General features: G+C 40.1%; 1 protein-coding gene and 1 long non-coding RNA gene across 2 annotated transcripts in view; one reads left to right on the plus strand and one right to left on the minus strand.

The window, feature by feature from the left end:
- SCP2 (sterol carrier protein 2) overlaps window positions 1-19,876 on the plus strand; it is a 112,551-nt gene that overhangs the window by 81,934 nt on the left and 10,741 nt on the right. The window contains exons 12-13 of the mRNA XM_059374772.1: window positions 1,289-1,442; window positions 11,378-11,480. Coding sequence (XP_059230755.1) covers window positions 1,289-1,442; window positions 11,378-11,480 — 257 coding nt within the window. The remainder of the gene's footprint in view (window positions 1-1,288; window positions 1,443-11,377; window positions 11,481-19,876) is intronic.
- LOC132000889 (uncharacterized) lies at window positions 5,004-19,781 on the minus strand. The gene is made up of 3 exons (XR_009399480.1): window positions 19,637-19,781; window positions 9,961-10,080; window positions 5,004-5,322 (listed from the first exon to the last, which is right to left on the minus strand). It is a non-coding gene; the product is annotated as an uncharacterized LOC132000889 (long non-coding RNA).

The raw sequence follows: 19,876 nt of genomic DNA on the forward strand, positions 1-19,876 counted from the left end.
CCCCCCCCCCCCCCCCCGTGGCTCAGGTCATGATCAGGGTCCTGGGATCGAGTTCGGCATTGGGCTCTCTGCTCAGCAGGGAGCCTGCTTCTCCTTTCTCTCTACCTGCCTTTCTGCCTACCTGTAATCTCTGTCAAATAAATAAATGAAATCTTAAAGAATAAGTAAGTAAGTAAGTGAATAAATAAATAAAAAGTTGTTAACAAAAGAAAAAAATTGTTCCAGGCAAAGCTGATTTCCTTTAGGTGGAAAAGCAAGGGGTGTTATCCTGCCGGCTACCTTATCTTCTGGGGTGCAGACGGCACAGGTGGTAGACTCAGTGGCATTGACCAAAAAATTCCTGACCAGTTAAGACTGCATTTCTGGGGGAGGTTGAAACTACAATTAGGTGAGGATCTAAGCCTTGATTTGGAAATTCAGTCTAAATGACCTATTTTGGACCTGTGTTTTTTCTTCTTAACAGGTTCATAAGTAGGAAATTGTCACAGGTACTCAGGAATCATAAGCTGTGATTGGGCTTGTAGGTGGAAGAACAGATACTGTAGGTAGACTCGCATAGCTCCGACTTCACAATGGTGAAACCAGTCTATCCTGTTTAAAGATTCTTAACTCAGGTATCCTGGAATAGCTGGTCTGGTAGAAAGACAAGTGTAAATCAGGAGACAACTCTAGATTAGCCTACTTTATTATTATTACTTAATATTTAATTATTTAATCTTACACTTTCTCAGTCTGACATCATTAAATTCTTTCCAGCTCTAAAAACCTTTTTTATTATCCAGGGGGACATATGCTGTTCTTATGAAGGTCCATTCATGTTGAGATCCATTTGGGGAAAATAATGGGAAAATTACCCATGCTAGCTAAACTTTTTATGGAAAGTGAACTCCCCAATCCTAGATTTTCTTTTGATACATTAAAAATGTATTTTATGCCATTTTGCCTGAGCCAGAGAACTGTTCTTCAGTGTTCTTTTTTTTAACATCACCAAGAAAATGACAGGTTGGATTTTTAAAGAGTGCAGGGAATTTCTTAAGCCTCTATATTGTCTAAATATGGAGTTGGGATGGGAAAAAAGACAACTGGCTGCAGAAACCCTCATGGCTTTTTTTTTTTTTTTAAACCCTCATGGCTTTTAAGAGAAGTTATTATTTATGCAGACATTCTTTTGGCTGAATTAAAGTCACGATTCAGTGATTCAGTGTAAGCTCTTGTCTGGGTTGAGAAAGCCAGTTGGGGCAGCTTTCGTTAGCAGCGGAACCTGAGTGCTCTGTGTTCGATTTGTTAGGTCTGGCTCAGTGCGCCGAACTCTGCTGGCAGCTGAGAGGGGAAGCCGGAAAAAGGCAAGTTCCCGGTGCAAAGGTTGCTCTGCAGCATAATTTAGGCATCGGAGGAGCTGTGGTTGTGACGATCTACAGGATGGGCTTTCCTGAAGCTGCCAGGTGAGTGGCATTCTGGGTTTTGTCTGTTGATGAATCCTGACCTTTCACAGCTGATGACGTTGTACAAGTATATAGTCCAGATTTTATTGTTTTAGTACTCCGTAAATATCTCATTACTTTGCTTTGGTAGTCTGGCTTTAAAAAGCCTTTAAACCGACAATTAGCATTTAAACTTAACCAGCCTTAGGAAAATTTTGTTCAAAAACGAGGTACTATCGGAGCGCCTGGGTGTCTCAGTGGTTTAAGCGAGGGGCTCTTGATCTTGATCTCAGCTTAGGTCTTGATTTCAGGGTGTTAAGTTCAAGCCCCGCGCTGGGCTCCGTGTTGGTTGAGAGGTGTACTTAAGGTGGGTAAAAAAAAAAAAAAGGAGAGAGCAGAGAGAGCAGAGTCAAAACAAAGTGCTGCTGACCTAAAACTACTTCTCTTAGACCTGCCAGACAGAGTGATTCTAAGTTAGGCAAGTTCACTTTTTGGTTTCCTTTCTCAAAACTGCTGTCTCCCTGCATAGCCTCCTAAGCTTCTGAGGTTGTTTGGAGAAAGTTATTAAATATGCTAATTGGCTCTCTGCACATTTATGTTTCTGAATGGCCCTAAGCCCTCAGTGCTGCTAGAATACCTTTTGTCTCTTGCTGATTTTCTTCCTGTCCTTACCAAATGCCTGTGCTCCTCAAATTTCCAAGCACTTTCTGCCCAAGCCTTGTTCAGAATCCCTGAACTTCCTTGCTCTTGTCTCAGAAGTGCTCATTCATCCTTCCCATAGGCAAAATGTCCCTCTTCCTTTCCAAGGCCTGGATTGCTTTTGTTTCCAACCAAGTTCTGTAACTTTGTTCCAAATATTAAGTATACCCTCTCCCTTTTGAATCTTTTTTTTTAATTATTTTTTTTTAAAGATTTTATTTATTTACTTGAGAGAGAGACAGTGAGAGAGAGCATGAACGAGGAGAAGGTCAGAGAGAGAAGCAGACTCCCCATGGAGCTGGGAGCCCGATGCGGGACTCAATCCCGGGACTCCAAGATCATGACCTGAGCCGAAGGCAGTCGTCCAACCAACTGAGCCACCCTGGCGTCCCCCTTTTGAATCTTTTTAATTTTGCTTTTCTGTTGACGCCTTTCCTTCTGTTAGCAAATATGGTCAGGTCTTACATATGACAAAATTTTATTGCCTTATTTTCTTTTATGATTATTCTTTTATACTGGGCCACTATTTTTTTGGTCCATGCTAAAATATTTATCTTAGGATCTAGTTTTTGACCTCACCACAGAGGTCAGGTAAGGCTAACAGTAATCTGATTATGAAATGTTCCTGTCTTTTGTTTTCTGTTCTTGTTCTCTTTAACCTTGCTGTATCTGTCAACACTAATTGGCTTCCTTTTTCCTTCTGAAATTCTTGGTATTTATTTATTTATTCACACTTTTGGTTCCACAAAGGATATGTTGACACGCTTCTTTTCAGAATCCATTATATTTCTATGTTTTACAGGCTCATGAGTCTTTTCTTTCTGCCCTTTCACTTTTCTTTCTCTGCCTGGAATATCATTTCTGTTGTGAAAGTTCTGTCATTGAAGGCCCATCTCTGCTGGTACCATCTCTGCTGGTACAACACTTTGTACCTCCTGGACCCCATACCCAGTCCTGGCTTAGTTGTAGTATATCCACATTTTTATTCCCCTTATATGAAATCCTTGAGGCCTAAGGCTATTGTGACTTCATTCCACCCCTGCAAAAATCTCTGACATAGTGAATGTTCCTTGAACTGAATCAGATAAAAAGGTGTTAAAATGTTGAATTTTCGAGTTTCCTCCTAACGGTGATCATCAGTCTATACTGTCTTCTAGAATTTCATCCAGTTCATATTTGATGTTGAAAACCCTCAGTAAAACACAAACTATAAAGAGTGACTGGAGTCAGCATATTACTATAGTATCCAGTTTGCCCAGATTAGAAGTTTATGAATTTGGGGCAATACATTCTATTTTATTTTTTATTTTTATTTTTATTTATTTATTTTTAATCTTTTTTTTTTTTAAGATTATTTATTTATTTATATGACAGAGAGAAATCACAAGTAGATGGAGAGGCAGGCAGAGAGAGAGGGAGGAGGAAGCAGGCTCCCTGCTGAGCAGAGAGCCCGATTCGGGACTCGATCCCAGGACCCTGAGATCATGACCTGAGCCGAAGGCAGCGGCTTAACCCACTGAGCCACCCAGGCGCCCAATACATTCTATTTTAAACATGGAATTCTCATCGTTTTTTTTTAATTTCAGGAGACTAAATAATTAGGAGATTGAGTTGGTTCAAAATAGCTACAGTGATATTTGTGGGAAGGCAGAAGTATGAAAAAAATCCAGATGATACACAGGTTTCCCCTGCTATCCAAAAGTAGAACATTCTTATGAAATTTTTCTTTCTTTCTTTCTTTTTTTTTTATAAGATTTTATTTATTTATTTGACAGAGAACACAAGTAGGCAGAGAGGCAGGCAGAGAGAGAGAGAGAGAGAGAAGCAGGCTCTGCACCGAGCAGAGTGCCCGATGTGGGGCTCGATCCCAGGACCCTGGGATCATGACCTGGGCTGAAGGCAGAGGCTTTAACCAGCTGAGCCACCCAGGCGCCCCCCTATGAAATTTTTCTTAAGCCCAAATGGTGTAAAGCAAAGAAGCAGTTACCATTAACTTAATGGAAAAATTCTTGAGTGTTTCCCAGACCCCTGGAATAACCTCTCTCCTGCTTTTCTGATACTTCAAGCATGGATGGACAAAATAAATTGAGATAAAGCACAGATGCTCACAGGCACAGTTCAAAGCTGTGGCTCCCTACTGAGTGTAGTTCTTGGGGAGAGAACTTGGGGGAGGTGCCACTTTCCATCTACACACTGCATCTAAAATGGCTCCTGCAAAACTAACATTGAGCCCTATTACCTCTTCTTACTTTTTTTTTTTTTTTTGTAAAAACCAAAATCCTCTTTGGATTTCTTTTGTTTAGCAAAAACAGATACTAATGTAGGTCTTTTGTAGAAGCAAAGTGGTGTAACATGAACTTTTGAAAAGCCAGGGATACCTGTACAAATGACTAATAAGAAAATACTGAAGGTGTTATTGAGAGTCTTAATGATACAACATAACTCACTACTAAGGTCAAAGTTGGGAAAATGATTCTGAATCTAATGGTGCAAATATTTTAAAGTAAGGTTGTGGTTTTGTTTTACACAAGGTCAATTTAAGGTACTCTTTCAGGGTTCCCAGATCCAGTTCTATCATGGGGAATGGGAGTTCCCACTAACTGTCCCCAAACACCAAGGAATTCTCAGACACCTGTGGGTCTGAATTCAGCCCAGTTCTGACACCTTCTACCCAGAGATAGCATCGGGTTCCACGGGTTAAGGGTTCAGTCCCACAAGACTGGCCCCCACCCACCACTTCACATGAGTGACAAACCTCAAGACTATTACCAGTGCTTCTGACCAACTGGCTACAGGTTGGAGATTCCAGTGACGACTCCTAGTGCCTCACAGAACTCAGAAAAACACTTATATTTTACCAGTTTATTAAAGGACATGATAAAGGGTACAAATCAATAATAAGATGAAGAGATACATAGGGTGAGGTCCCAAACAAGAGAGGTTGGGGCCCGGCCTGGTGGTATGAGGGAGGGTTCTGGTTTCCTAAGTGTGGAAGCTCTCTGAAAATCTGTCCTCTTTGGGTTTTTTTGTTTTTGTGGCTTCAGTATATAATTATGATTGACCAAGCCATTGGCCGCTGGTTGGTCAGTCTCCAGCTCCTCTCTCCTCCCTGGAGGTAGTGATGTATGGTGGGGTCCATAAGTCACCTTCAGTTATAACAAGATACTCATTTCACCTTTATGGCTTTGGAGCATTTTCAGAACTGTGAATGAAGACCAAATAAATCTGAGAAATACATTTTATTCATCTGAATGACCAAATAATATTTCTTATAAGTCATTATATTGCCAGTAACCTTTGCATATGATCTGATTTACTTAGCCTCTAATTAACTAGCTTTGATGGAGCAACTGCTACATGCTTAGGCCCTCAAGAACGGTCCTCTGTGTATGTGGGGAAAGCAGACATAGTTTCTTCAAAATGCTGTTGAAACCCCAGGGGGAGGGGGGAGAAACCCAGAGGAAAAATTATTACAAAGAAGGTAAATTTAAACCAGGTGACTTGGATTGCCTAGCAGAAAGGTAAAGGAAGGGTACTTCAGGCACAGAGATTTGAGGTACAGGGTTGGGTGAGTGGTGTACTGTGTGGTACGGAGTAGATTATTTTGTGTGTGCCTTGGTAGATGGGCAGAGTCAGTAGTGTGTTGGTGACAGGAGATAGAGTTGTAACTAGATTGGATTATGGTTTTGAAATCTTCAAATCATCTACTGGGGAGTTTGGACCGGAGCCCACAGAATGAATTCTGTCAAAAAATCATGTGGTTATATTGCCCTTTAAGCAGATCAGTCTGGCATTAACTTTGCACTGAATGGTGGAGAAACCAGAGGCCAGGAATCCGTAGGAGGCAGTTGCAACAGTGTGGATAAGAAATGTTCAGAGCTGTAGTAGGAACTGAGAAAATGAGGAGATGTCGTATTTAAGAGCTGTGACCAATTGCATTTAATTTAGAGTTAAACTTTAATTTAGATCAGTTTTGAACAGTATTTTTTTTTTTCTGCTACAACTTTTTGGTTTTGAGCTGTATCTTGGATAAATTGAGGCCTGCTGAGACTCATAAATTGAGTCTGTTCAAGTTGCTATAACAAAATTTGTCCTTGGCCCCCTAAATTCATGTCTTTCTCATGTCATCAGCTCAAAATGTCTCTATTTCTCTTTCGTCTTCACTCTTTCAATATAATTTGACTTCTACCTTCCCTCACTTCTTCAAATTGTTTTTGTCAAAGTCACCTGTACTCTCCTTGCTGCCAAATCCAGGAGGGTATTTGACTGTTGACAGCAACTGATACAGTTTATTCCTCTCTCCCAGATTTTTTCTCCCTCCTCAGCTTCCGCAACACCACGCTCTTCTGGTTTTTCCTTTTGTATCATTGGCTGCTGCTTCCTCCTTCCATAGGGTGTTGTCCTGGGCTCTCTCCTTTCTCTAATTTCCTCAAGGCAAACTTATCAGTTCCCTTGAGTTTAAATACTTGAATCCATTGGCTACTGCTTCCTCCTTCCATAGGGTGTTGTCCTGGTTTCTCTTCTTTCTCTGTAATTTCCTCAAGGCAAATTTATCAGTTCCCATGGGTTTAAATACTTGAATCATATACTTGGTTACCCCTTTAGTCCAGCCCCAGCCTCTTCTCTGAGCTCCAGTCTCATATCCAACTGCCTTCTTGTCTCACAAACATCTTAAAGTACCTAAAGTGGAACTTTGATCCCCTCTATTCCCACTACGTTCTTCCTTTTTGTCATTGCATGGTACTGCCATTCCCTCAGTTATTCAGGAACACCCGAATTATCCTTGTCCTTTCCCTTCACCTTTAGTTCCCCCTCATTTCTCAGTAACAAAGGCTATGGATTCTATCTGTAAAATATACTTGAGGGGCACCTGGGTGGCTCAGTGGGTTAAGCCTCTGCCTTCAGTTCAGGTCATAATCTCAGGGTCCTGGGATCAAGCCCTGCATCAGGCTCTCTGCTCAGCAGGGAGCTTGCTTCCCCTCCTTTCTCTCTCTGCCTACTTGTGATCTCTGTCAAATAAATAAATAAAATCTTTAAAAATATATATATATTTGAATCTACTTTCCTTTCTCCATTTCCACTAGTGGACTACCTCCACTATAGTCCAGACCACCCTCACTTCTTATCTGGACTATTCCAGCAGCCTCCTAAATATTATTCCCACCTCTGTTCTCACATCTACCCATCCCCTCTCGCCAGTTCATTCTTTATGCTGTTTTAAGAAACACTAAACAAACTACAGTTGACCCTTGAACACTATGGGAGTTAAGGGCGCTGAGCCATTGTGCAATTGAACATTCCCCGAAGCAGTTGACTCCCTACAAATTTAACTGCTAAGAAGAGCCTACTGTTGGTTGGAAGCCCTACCGATAACATGAAAAGTTGGTTAACACATACTGTATGTTATATGTGTTATATATTGTATTCTTAGGGTGAGTTAGAGAAAAGAAGGTGATACTAAGAACAACATAAGGAAGAGAAAATATACCTACAGTAGTGTACTATATTTATGGGAAAAATCCACATCTAAGTGGATCCATGCAGTTAAGAACCGTGTTGTTCAAGAGTCAACTGTATTTCTTTTTTTTTTTTTAAGTATTTTTTTTAAAGATTTTATTTATTTATTTGACAGAGAGAGATCACAAGTAGGCGGAGAGGCAGGCAGAGAGAGAGGAGGAAGCAGGCTCCCCGCTGAGCAGAGAGCCCGATGCAGGACCCTGAGATCATGACCTGAGCCGAAGGCAGCGGCTTAACCCACTGAGCCACCCAGGCGCCCGAGTCAACTGTATTTCACTTCCTTAATCGTTTCAGTAGCTTCCCAAATTCCCTACTTTAGCCTCTATGATCTGGCCCCTGCCCAGTTCTCCAATTTCATTTCCTATCACTCTCCCCCCAACTTACTATGTTCTAGTGACTGGTTTTGCTTTACTTTCTTTTAACATATTAAGCTCCTTTCTCTCTCAGGATCTTTGCAGTTTCCTCTGAATAGCCAGCTCTTTTTCTTGTTTAAATAAGGTCTTAGCTTAAATTCAGTTGCTCTGAGATTTCATTCCTTGACTGCTTTCCCTGAAGTCGGTTCCTCTTTTTGTTTGCTTCCTAATACTTGGAGTTATTTTGTCTATTTATTTCTTTTTCTCCTTCACTAGAAGAATATCAACTCAGAACAGGGCTTAAGTCTGACGTGTTTACCCTTACATACCCGCTACCTTGAACAATGCTTGGGATGTAGCAGGCACTTATTAGATATTTATGAAATGATAGAAGGAAGGAAAGGAAGGAGAAAGGAGAAATGGATGGGGCAGATGGGGAGATAAGAAAAAGAGACAGAAGGAAGGAGAAAGAATAGAGACAGACTTACCGAGAAACCGCTGTACTCTTGACTCCTTCAAATATATCCTTCCTGTGTTGTCCCCATCTGGGTGCCAGCTACCACCAGCCTGCCTGTGGTTTGTCAGAGAAATTACCTAACACCCTCCTCCTCCTCAGACCCCTCATCTATCTGTATCTAACACATGAGGCTTTGGAGCCCATACCAGTCATGCTGTCGCTTTTTACCATGGGCCAGGGGCTCTGCTAGGTGTCTCCCCTGTCCCAGGTAATTAATTATGCCAAGTCACTGGCCCTCTCTATCTTTTTCCCTCCCTCCCAACCAGAGGTGCATAGAGCTGAAGTAATTTATTCAGAATCACATAGCTAGTGAGCGGAGGCAGCTTGGGATTCAAACGTAGGTCTTTGTAGCTATAAAGACTATGTTCCTTCTGATGAAGTTTTAGAATAATGGGTGAAGAGGTTCAGTGGGGTGGAGTCTGGAGTCAATGACCAAGAAGGATTTCTTGAGACATCTTTGGTGCAAAGTGGTGGTTTATTAAAGCCCTGGGACAGGACCCGTGGAGGAAATAGCTGTTGTTCCCCGACGACATTGCGAGAGGTGGCAGGTTATATACTATGGGGTTGTGAGGAATGGCAGGTTATACTACCGGCTTGGAGGCGGTAAGGAAAAAGGGAGGTTTCAAAGGAACTTTAATGTGAGGCCTCGAGTCCTTGCCATTGTCAAGGTTTTTCCCTCTAGCAAGGTTTTAAAGAATGTCACATATGTCCCACCCAGGAGTGAGGGGTAAGGGTAGGGGTGAGGGTAGGGGAAGGTTCATCAGCCAGTCTTCTGTTCCCTTATCACTTTTGTTATATCAGGTCATTTATCTATAGTTGTTCCCTAACTATCAGACAACCAATAGGCAGATGTTTGCTAAATTCCTCTCTGTGTCACAGGTAAAATGTAAATCTTGAGTCCAGCCTCTTCTTGCAACTGTTCTAATCATGTTATCTCTTGCCTGGGCTGCTGCCATAGCCATTCCCCAGTCTTCCTGCTGCCCTCTTTTGCAGCCTTTAAGTTTTCTAGCTGGCAGCCAGATTTGTTTTTTTAAAACATATAAATTGTATCTTGATATTCTGTATCTTACACTGTACAGTTCTTCTCATTATATTTAAAACGCAGATTCCTAACCATAATCTCTAAAGCTCCTTATTATTTTGTTCTGCAGGTTTCTGTGACCTTAGATCCTTCTACGTCTCTGCTCTGTACCAGTCATACTGGCCTTTCTTATAGTTCCTTTAACTGCAAAGCTAGTTTTTTCCTCAAATTTTTCATACTAGAACTTGAGGACTGGCTTCCCCACCTAAATTTTTACATGGCTAGCTCATTTATGGGATTGAAGACCTAATTTAAATATCACCTCCTCAGAGAGGCCTATCTGACCAGGCTATCTAAAATCAAACTCCATAGGGAAAGGGAGGGGGAAAATAAGACGAAATCAGAGGGAGACAAACCATAGGATACTCTTACCTGTAGGATGAGGGTTGCTGGAGGAGAGTGGGTGGAAGGATGGGGTAACTGGATGATGGGCATTAAGGAGGGCACCTGATATAATGATGCATACAACTGATCAATCACTGACCTCTGCCTCTGAAATTAATAATACACTGTATGTTAATTTAAATAAAATACATAGAATACCCAACATACACGTATACTCTCTTTGTATCCTCTTAACCTACCTTATTTTCTTCATGGTGTTTTAGAAGGAGAGAAAGAGAATTGGGGGGGGAGGGTGTGTGCTGACTGGAAGGGAGCAGAGGGAGGGGGAGCAAGCAGGCTGTGCTCTGAGTGCAGAGCCTGATGTGGGGGCTGGATCTCATAACCCATGAGATCATAACCTGAGCCAAAATCAAGAGCTGAGCGCTTAGTTGACTGAGGCACCTAGATGCCCCATTATTTTTTCATAGTAACTGTATTCTTTCTTTATTTTTTTAAGATTTATTTATTTGAGAGAAAGAGAGTAAGCATGCCTACAGGAGTAGGGAGAAGGGCAGGGGGAGAGAATCTTCAAGTATACTCCCTGCTGAGCTGGGAGCCTGACAGGGGCTGGATCTCAAAACCCATGAGATCATGACCTGAGTTGAAACCAAGAGTCAGACACTCGACCAACTGAGCCATCCAGGTGCCCCTATATCCTTTATTTATTTATTTATTTAGCTTTTTCATTGTCCCTCTCCCCAACTAGCATATAGGCTTCATGAGGGTAAGTTTCTTTGGTTTGATATATATATATATTTTTTTTCAGATTTTATTTATTTATTTGACAAAGAGAAATCACAAGTAGGCAGAGAGAGAGGGGGAAGCAGGCCCCCTCCTGAACAGAGAGCCCGATGTGGGGCTCAATGCGGGCCTCGATCTTAGGACCCTGAGATCATGACCTGAGCTGAAGGTAGGGGCTTAACCCACTGAGCCACCCAGGTGTCCCTGGTTTGCTGTATTTTTAAGGATAATGCCTTGTACCTAGTGAGCATTCAGTGTTTGTTGAAGAAAATGGGAAGAAAAGCTGAATTGTTTTGTGGACTTAATTATGATTTTCTCTGGGTAAGAAATACAACACCTCTGTTCTTAGAGTGTTTTGGAAATTACTACTCTTTTTTTTTTTAAAAGATTTTTTTTTTAATTTATTTATCAGAGGGAGAGAGAGGGAGAGAGCAAGCACAGGCAGACAGAATGGCAGGCAGAGGCAGAGGGAGAAGCAGGCTCCCTGGTGAGCAAGGACCCCAATGTGGGACTCCATCCCAAGACACTGGGATCATGACCTGAGCTGAAGGCAGCTGCTTAACCAACTGAGCCACCCAGGCGTCCCTTGAAATTACTACTCTTAAATGTTGAAAAACCTAGTATCTGTATGACTCCATGGATTGAAATTGATTCTTTCCCCCAGTTCTTTTAGAACTCATCAAATTGAGGCTGTTCCAACCAGCTCTGCGGCTGATGGATTTAAGGCAAATTTTGTCTTCAAGGAGATTGAGAAGAAGCTTGAAGAGGTAAGTGAGATTTATACAAAATACTGCCAAGAGGACCTTGAGGCTAGAGAAAGTAGATATAGATTTCTGGTGTTGTCATGAAATGATACAAGTTAAAAATTTATATGATATTGTCAAGTATTGAGTTTATTTTAGATTTCTGAGTGTCTTTTATAGTTTCTCTGTAATTCTGATAAGAGTGCATTTCAGGGATGTACTAATCTCCACACTTGAGTTCTGAAAAGAACTTTGGTAAAATGCTGTGACAATCTGAACTAGAGGAAAGACTAGTCCTTTTCCCTTTTTTGTGTAATAACCACAGTCACACAATTCCAATTATACATCTATTAAGCTGACCAAAGTGGGCTGAAGTAAAAGAATTCAGAACAGTCGAGCTGTGTATTTCATCTGTGCTACAGTGTGAAAGGCATACATTGTGCATATGACGTAACTCCTTCATTGTAGCATAAAGAATTTATTAACATCTAAGGTGAGTGGTTGCATTGTGAGTGGAAAACAGTGCAACTGATGTGTCTTCACAAAGAACCCTGTATTTCTAGGATTTTCATGATCAGTGACCTTCCTGTGGTAGAGAGGAACAGGTTTGCGGGTTCTGGGCAGGCAGGCACTGGTCCGGGAGCTACAGACCTGTCCTGTCACCATCTTGTAGGGATACACCTACATGGGGGTTTATACCATGGGGGTTTTAGAACCTGCTTTATTCTCTTGACAGTGTTCCATCCACATAAATATAAATCCTTACCATCACTTTTATTTTATTTAAAAGATTTTATTTATTTATTTATTTGTCAGAGAAAGAGAAAGCGAGTGACCACACTCAAGCAGGCAGAGTGGCAGGCAGAGGTGGAGAGAGAAGCAGGCTCCCTGCCAAGCAAGGAGCCAGATGTGGGACTTGATCCCAAGACCCTGGGATCATGACCTGAGCTGAAGGCAGCAGCTTAACTGACTGAGCCACCCACGCGTCCCTTTACCATTGCTTTTAATGACCACCTAGTACACTTTGATTTATGTGTCATCTATACTAGCCTCCTATAATGAACATTGCTTGTATTTAAATTTTGCAAGTTGAATAGTGGTATAGTAAATGTTCTTTTTTACTCATCTTTAAGTACTTAATGCCATGATCATCATAGCATAAATAAAGGGAAATTATTGAGTTGTTGGATACATGTATTTTGTATTTTGGTATGTATTGCCAAGCTTCCACCAAAAGAGGGTACTAGTTTACAGACTTAATAACAATTCATAGGAGTGATTGTTTTTTCCTTATACCTTCTGTGTATTGGCTGGTCTTTTAAAAATCTTTGCCAAGGGGCACCTGAGTGGCTCAGTGGGTTAAGCTGCTGCCTTCTCCTCAGGTCATGATCTCAGGGTCCTGGGATCGATTCTGGCATTGGGCTCTCTGCTCAGCAGGGAGCCTGCTTCCCTTCCTCTCTCTCTGCCTGCCTCTCTGCCTACTTGTGATCTCTGTCAAATAAATAAATAAAATCCATAAAAAAAAAAAAAATCTTTGCCAATGTCTGGGGCGCCAGGGTGGCTCAGTTGTTTAAGCATCTGTGTTAGGCTCTGGTCGTGATCCCAGGGTCCTGAGATCGAGCCCTGCTTTGGACTCCCTGCTCAGCAGAGAACCTGCTTTTCCCCCTGCTGCTCCCCATGATGTGCTCTCTCTCTCCATCAAATAAATAAAAATCTATTAAAAAAATTTAAAAAGTAAAAATCTTTGCCAATCTAATAGGAGAAAAAACCTCTCATTATTGGGCTTTTGTTTTAAATAATCTCTACCCCCAACATGGGGCTTAAACAGTTGTCCCTGAGATCAAGAGTCACATGGTCTCTTGACTGAGCCAGTCAGATGCCGCTCTTGTTATTGTTTAATTACTTATTTATACATGTCCACTGAACTGAAGTTGGACTCTATCAGGGCTCGGCTTGATTTTTTTTTTCTCACCACCAATATTTGCCTGCAGAGCAACCCATAGGATAATTGCTTCTGCCAAGTTGTCCTGTTTTTCCCCCCCCAACTTTATTCTGTCCAAAAAAATAAAATAAAATAAATTAGAAAAATTAGAGAGTATCTGGTAAGCTATAAGTCAATCATGGACTACTTCATTATTCAGATTAACAAAGCAGTGCTGTTTTTATTTCACAGTCTTCTTTTAGCTTTGCAATTCATTCCTCCAGCTCCTGTTTTAATTCTTTTCTCCTCCCTCTGTAACCTCACTTGGTGGGGACCTTGTCCGCTTGTTTCCTTCCCACGACTGTAAGGTTCCTAAATGTTTGTGAAGACTAGAAAGTGAAAGTCTTGAAATCTTTTGTCAATTCATGCATTTTCTACATTAGCAAAGGAAATCTGGCCAGAGATTTTATTTCCACTTTTGTCTGTTAGCAATACCCATTGCCCTTCTTTGAATTCTGCCTTAACTTTTTGTTCCAGTTAAGTTTGAGACAGAACCTACTCCTTGACCTTTTGCCTACTCAGAAAGAAATACTTTTTTTTTCACTCAAGGAGGCACTTAGAACTTTCTTAGTATTAATGATCTTTAGTTTCGTAACAAATGTGTATTTTCTTTCCTGTTTTAACTCTCCCCCTGTCCATTTCCTTACCATGTCTCACTTCTTCGATGAAAAATATTATAAGAGGATCAGATCTTAAAAGTAACAGCAAGTGTAAAATTAATCTACATCGGTTTTAAGGAGGTGGGAGGAATTTCTCCATAAGTATGCCAAGTAGAATTTCTGAATGTTTGCTGGAGTTTTCCTGCTCTGACTTGTTGGTGTCTGTTTCTGAGGCATTATGCATGCAGATGGCATGGATACACCTAGAAATAGTCATTCATGAGCTGCTGGCCTCAAAGGAACCTGGCTTTTGGATGGCCCACCACACCAGGATTATTAACCTATTCTTCTAGATTATCTTCAAAGAAACTTGAGGAATAAAAGATCTCAAGGAATGTGGAGAACACTTGAACTTAAAATTCATTTATGAAAATACACTGTTTTCATGGGCTTAAATTGGAAGTATTAATGTAATCTACGTTGCAGTGTGGTATGGTCAAACAACATAAGCACTGAATTTGAAGTTAAACCAAACTGGGACTGAGTTTTGGTTGTACTGTTTACTAACTGTATGTCCCTGCCCTTCAGGGAACACAGTTCAGTGGGAAGATAGACAGGGAGAGATATCCCCAGGAAATAAAAATACTGTTTTAATAAGAAACATGGATGCATGGGCAGAGGGCTATGAAATTGTCCAGTACAGGTAGAAAAGCCTTCCCAGGAGAATTAGAAAGTGAGTGAGGACTTGATGCAGTTGGGGTGGGAATGTGAGTAGGAGGAGGTGAGTGAGCTGGGACAGGGCATAAGTGAGGGCGTGGAGACACATATGTTTATGGAATTCAAGATGATCGGTATTGTTGGAACATAAAGCCTGAGGAGGATGAAAAAAGTGGGAGGATAGGAACAGATACATACCCCTCAGATTATGAAGACTCCTGAATGATGTGTAAAATCCTCCCTCCTGTAGGCTCTTGGGAATCACATTTAAGAAATTCACACCTGGAAGTGTTAGATGGCTTATGTTATTGTTAGATGGGTTATATTAGATGGGTTACTTGGAAACAGGATAAAGAATAGCCCAAAGAGGGTTCTTAACCTTTATGAGCCTCACTTGTTTTTTCTGCTCAGTGAGCTAATATTAGTACCTGCCCAACTACTTACAAGGTTTTATGGAGATTAAAGAAATAATGTATATAAAAAGATTTGAAAACTTTATGGCCCTAAAAAGATTATTATTGTCATTAATAATTTCTCCTAAAGCTAACTTATAATAATTTGAGTGAGATATTTTAAGGGAAGCCAAAATAAGAGAATTTCTCTTTAAAAATCTGACAAGAGGGGCACCTGGGTAGCTCAGTCCTTAAGTGTCTGACTTCAGCTCAGGTTATGATCCCAGGGTCCTGGGATTGAGTCCCACATCAGGCTTCTTGCTCAGGAGGGAGCCTGCTTTCCCTCTGCCTGCCTCTCCCCCATTTTGTGCATTCTCTCTCCCTCTCTGAGAAATGAATAAATAAAATCTTTAAAAAAAAAAAAAGTCTCACAAGAAGTTTAGCTTTCTAGGTTTAACTGGAAAATATTGAGAGTTAATTCCAGGACACCCACATGTAAGAAATGCCCCCGTGATTGTTGAGATAAGTAGGCCTAGAGTAAATATTTTTAGAATAGCTTTAGAATAGCTTCTTGTTTCTGAGTAGGTTCAGGTATGTTATATAGTATATGAAAAAGATTGACACATCCATTAGGGTGACTAACATTAAAAAGACAAAAGCCTGGGTGCCTGGCTGGTTCAGTCAGAAGAGCATGTGACTGTTGATCTCAGGGTCATTAGTTTGAGCCCCATACTGGATGGAGAGGTCACTAAAAAAGAATTAAATAAATTTAAAAATATTAAATAGAAAATTAAATAAAAAGACAAAAGTCTGTGGGATGTAGAAAAATTGGAACCTTCATTCATTGCTGGTAGGACTGTAACATGGTGCAGCTACTTTAGTTTGGTAGTTTCTCATAAAGTTAAACATTACCTTATGACCCAGAAAATTTCACTTCTAAATATATACCTAAGAAAAATTGGAGCCTGTGTTCATGTAAAAAACTTGTATACAAATGTCCATGGAGTATTATTCATAATAGCTAAAAAGGAAAGCAGCCAGCAACTGATGAATGACTAAATGAAATATGCCACATCCACAGAATGGAGTGTTATTTGGTCATGAAAAAGGAATGAATTACTGATACATATTTCAGCGTGGATTGGGTGAACCTTAAAAACATTTGGTTAATTGAAAGATGCTAAGTAAAATCACAAAAGACCTTGTATTGTGTGATTCCACTTAGATGATATGTCCAGAATAAGCAGATCCACAGAGATAGAAAGTAGATTGGTGGTTGCCAGAGGCTAGCAGGAGAGGAGAAGGGGGACGACTACCAGTGGCTGTGAGTTTCTTTTAGGGGTGATAAGAACATTCTAAAATTAGATAGTGGTGGTCGTTGCACAACTTTGAATATACTAAAATACAAAACACAACAAAAAGAAAGAACGAGCTTAGGCCAGGCTCTGTCCTCACATAGAAACAGAGGTTGGTATCTGATAATCAGTCTATGCAAGTTTCTCGAGGATAATACTTATTTGAGTATTTCAGGTACTTATAACATAGTGCCTAAACATATCAAACAGTTAAATCTTTTTAAAAAGAATGAATATTAGACAAACCATAGGAAGCTCTTAACTCTTCGGAAACAAACTGAGGGTTGCTTGAGGGGAGGTGGGTGGAGGCATGGCGTGACTGGGTGATGGGCATTAAGGAGGGCATGTGATATAATGAGCACTGGGTATTATTTCTAATGGATGAATAACTGAACTCTGTATCTGAAATTGATATGTTAACTAAACTAATTATTAACTAATGATATGTTAAGTAATTGAATTTAAATAAAATAAGTTAAAAAAATAAATGGATATTATACTAAAAGCAAAAATCTTGTGTCTAATTGCAGGAATGCAAGGCTGAAATAAAGAAGGTGGGAATAAAAACCATTAGAAATTATAAAAGATAGTTCTAAAATAAACATTCTAAGATTAATATGTTTTTTATATATTTGCAATAACCCACTCATGAAATGGAATAAAAATACTAAGAGCCATATAAAATATAAACACCTAAGAATAAACTTGGTAAGAAATGTACAAAAGCCTGTATGGGAAAAAATTGACAAAATATTGCCAACAGACATCAAAAAAAACTTGAAGATATACCATATTCATGGATGGGAGGACTTAATATTGTAAATACGTTCTCCCCCAAACTGATCTAACAGATTTATGTAACCCCATGTAAATCCAACAGCATTTTGGTGGGGAGAAGAACTAACTAAATTATTATAATGTACATGTATGAAAAAATGTCCAAAACAAGTCTAAAAATATTTGGAAGAAAGGAATTATAACAGGGATTTATTTTACCAAAGTATAAAGTACATTATAAAGCTATAACATTGGCATAGGAATAGCACACAGATCATACAGTAAAATAAAAACAGCAACAACAACAAAATGCTAACATTGAGAAGTTACGCTGTGCTTTGTGGGTCTTTAAATACCATACAATTCTATGACAATAGCTATTGTCTTCTCAGTTTCACAGATAAGAAGAAAACTGAGGTTCAGAGAGGGTTAGTAACTTGCTCTGGGTTATGAAGGACATGGCAGAGCAGGAATTCAAACCAATGTTGATTTCAGATGCAGTGTTATTAATTAGTAGTGTTTAATTCTAGGAATTTAAGCTTCAATTAATGAGGCTATGTAAAAATATTTAGATGTAAGAATATTATTCTTAGCATTATTACAAGTCCCAGAAGTAAGAATCTAATACCAAGCAAGAGGGGTGCCTGGGTGGCTCAGTGGGTTAAGCCTCTGCCTTCAGCTCAGGTCATGGTCTCAGGGTATTGCAATCGAGTCCCACATCGGGTTCTCTGCTCTGTGGAGAGCCTGCTTCCCTCTCTTTCTGCCTGCCTCTCTGCCTATTTGGGATCTCTCTGTCAAATAAGTAAATAAAATCTTAAAAAAATATATATCAAGCAAGAGTATTGGTTAGATGAAGTATAGTTCATTTACACAAATGAAGACTGTATGTTATTTAAAATTATGTAGAAGAATATTTAATGACACAGAAATTAGGATAGTGATAGGAAACATAGAAGTGGATTATAAAACATGTATGTAATAAATATGATCCCATTTATGAAAACATGCAGAGAAAAAAGATGGAGGGGATTTATATCAATATATTATTTTCTCTGAGTAATAAAATCATGAATGATTTGTATTTTCTTTTTGCTTATCAACATACCCTATTTTTTCCACAGAAAATGTGTGTGTGTTTTCTTTCAAGATTTACTTATTTATTTTAGAGGGGACAAGGGGACGAGCAGAGGGAGAGGGAGGGAGAATCTTAAGCAGGCTCCATGCCCAGCATGGAGCCCGATATGGGGCTCCATCTCACAATCCTGAGATCATGACCTGAGCTGAAATCAAGAATTGGCTGCTTAACTGATTGAGCCACCCAGGCACCCCAAAAATGTGTTTCTTTAAAGAAAAGTAATTGCAGGGGTGCCTGGGTGTCTCAGTGGGTTAAAGCCTCTGCCTTCGGCTCAGATCATGATCCCAGAGTCCTGGGATTGAGCCCCACATTGGGCGCTCTGCTCAGCAGGGATCCTGCTTCTTCCTCCGTCTCTGCCTGCCTCTCTGCCTACTTGTGATCTCTTGTCTGTCAAATAAATAAATAAAATCTTTAAAAAAAAAAAAAAAGAAAGTAATTTCAGTAGAATTACCATTTTCAATTTATTTTTTAAGAAACATAATGTGAGGGGTGCCTGGGTGGCTCAGTGGGTTCAGCTTTGGCTCTGGTCGTTATCTCAGGATCCTGGGGGGAAAAAAAATCTCTGCTCAGCAGGGAGTCTTCTCTTTCTCTCTCTCTCTCTGCCTGCCTCTCTGCCTACTTGTGATCTCTGTCAAAAAATAAATAAAATCTAAAAAAACAAACAAACAAAAAAGGAAACATATGTGAGCTTGTTGTCATCGTTAGTTAGTCCCCTGTGCTTCCAGTTATCCCAGTGTTGTCGTAATGATTGTAGTGATCATATTGATCATTTACCCTTCTAATTCCCACTTCTGTATTCTCAGTACCTAGATCAGTGTCTGGTGCCAATCATTGTTGTGATCAATAAGTATTTCTGTAAGGAGCGATGAAAGAAAAAGTAGGAATGAAGAGAAGAGGGAGGGAGAAAGGAAACCAGCCTACAGAGATATGGATCTGAAGTTATCTTTTCAGTTTCATTCCCTTAAGATTCAAAAGCAATTGGTGGTTGGTGTATTACTTGTATAATTCTTTATACTAATCCAGAAAAAACGTTGTCAGCTCCCTCACCCCCCTCAGAATAAAAGACGGCTCTCAGAACTCCTTATCTTTGTTTTGATTGTGGGAAACCAGAAACACATGTAAAATAATTTACCTGCTTTAAAAAAGAAAGAATGGGGGGTTCCCACATTTAGATAGTCCAGAGTCAATCTTTAAGAAATTGCTCATATAAGGGAAACTACTTACAGAACCTACTGCTGTGCAACCCGCATTCTCCCTTTTCTTCCACCAGTTGTATCCGGAAAGCTGAATTTAACAAAAGATTTGGCAGACGAGGGAGTTGTCACCTCTTGCGGTTCAGATTTTTCTGGGTAAAAGATCGTGAGGGAGCTTAGGGACTGCTGCTGGCCCTGCTGCCCACATCATGTGTCTGTTTAAACATTAACTTTAGAGAAAAAGCCAGAGAAACAAACACAATATAATTCC

Source organism: Mustela nigripes, chromosome 14 (assembly GCF_022355385.1).
Source record: "Mustela nigripes isolate SB6536 chromosome 14, MUSNIG.SB6536, whole genome shotgun sequence".
Lineage (NCBI taxonomy): Eukaryota > Metazoa > Chordata > Mammalia > Carnivora > Mustelidae > Mustela > Mustela nigripes.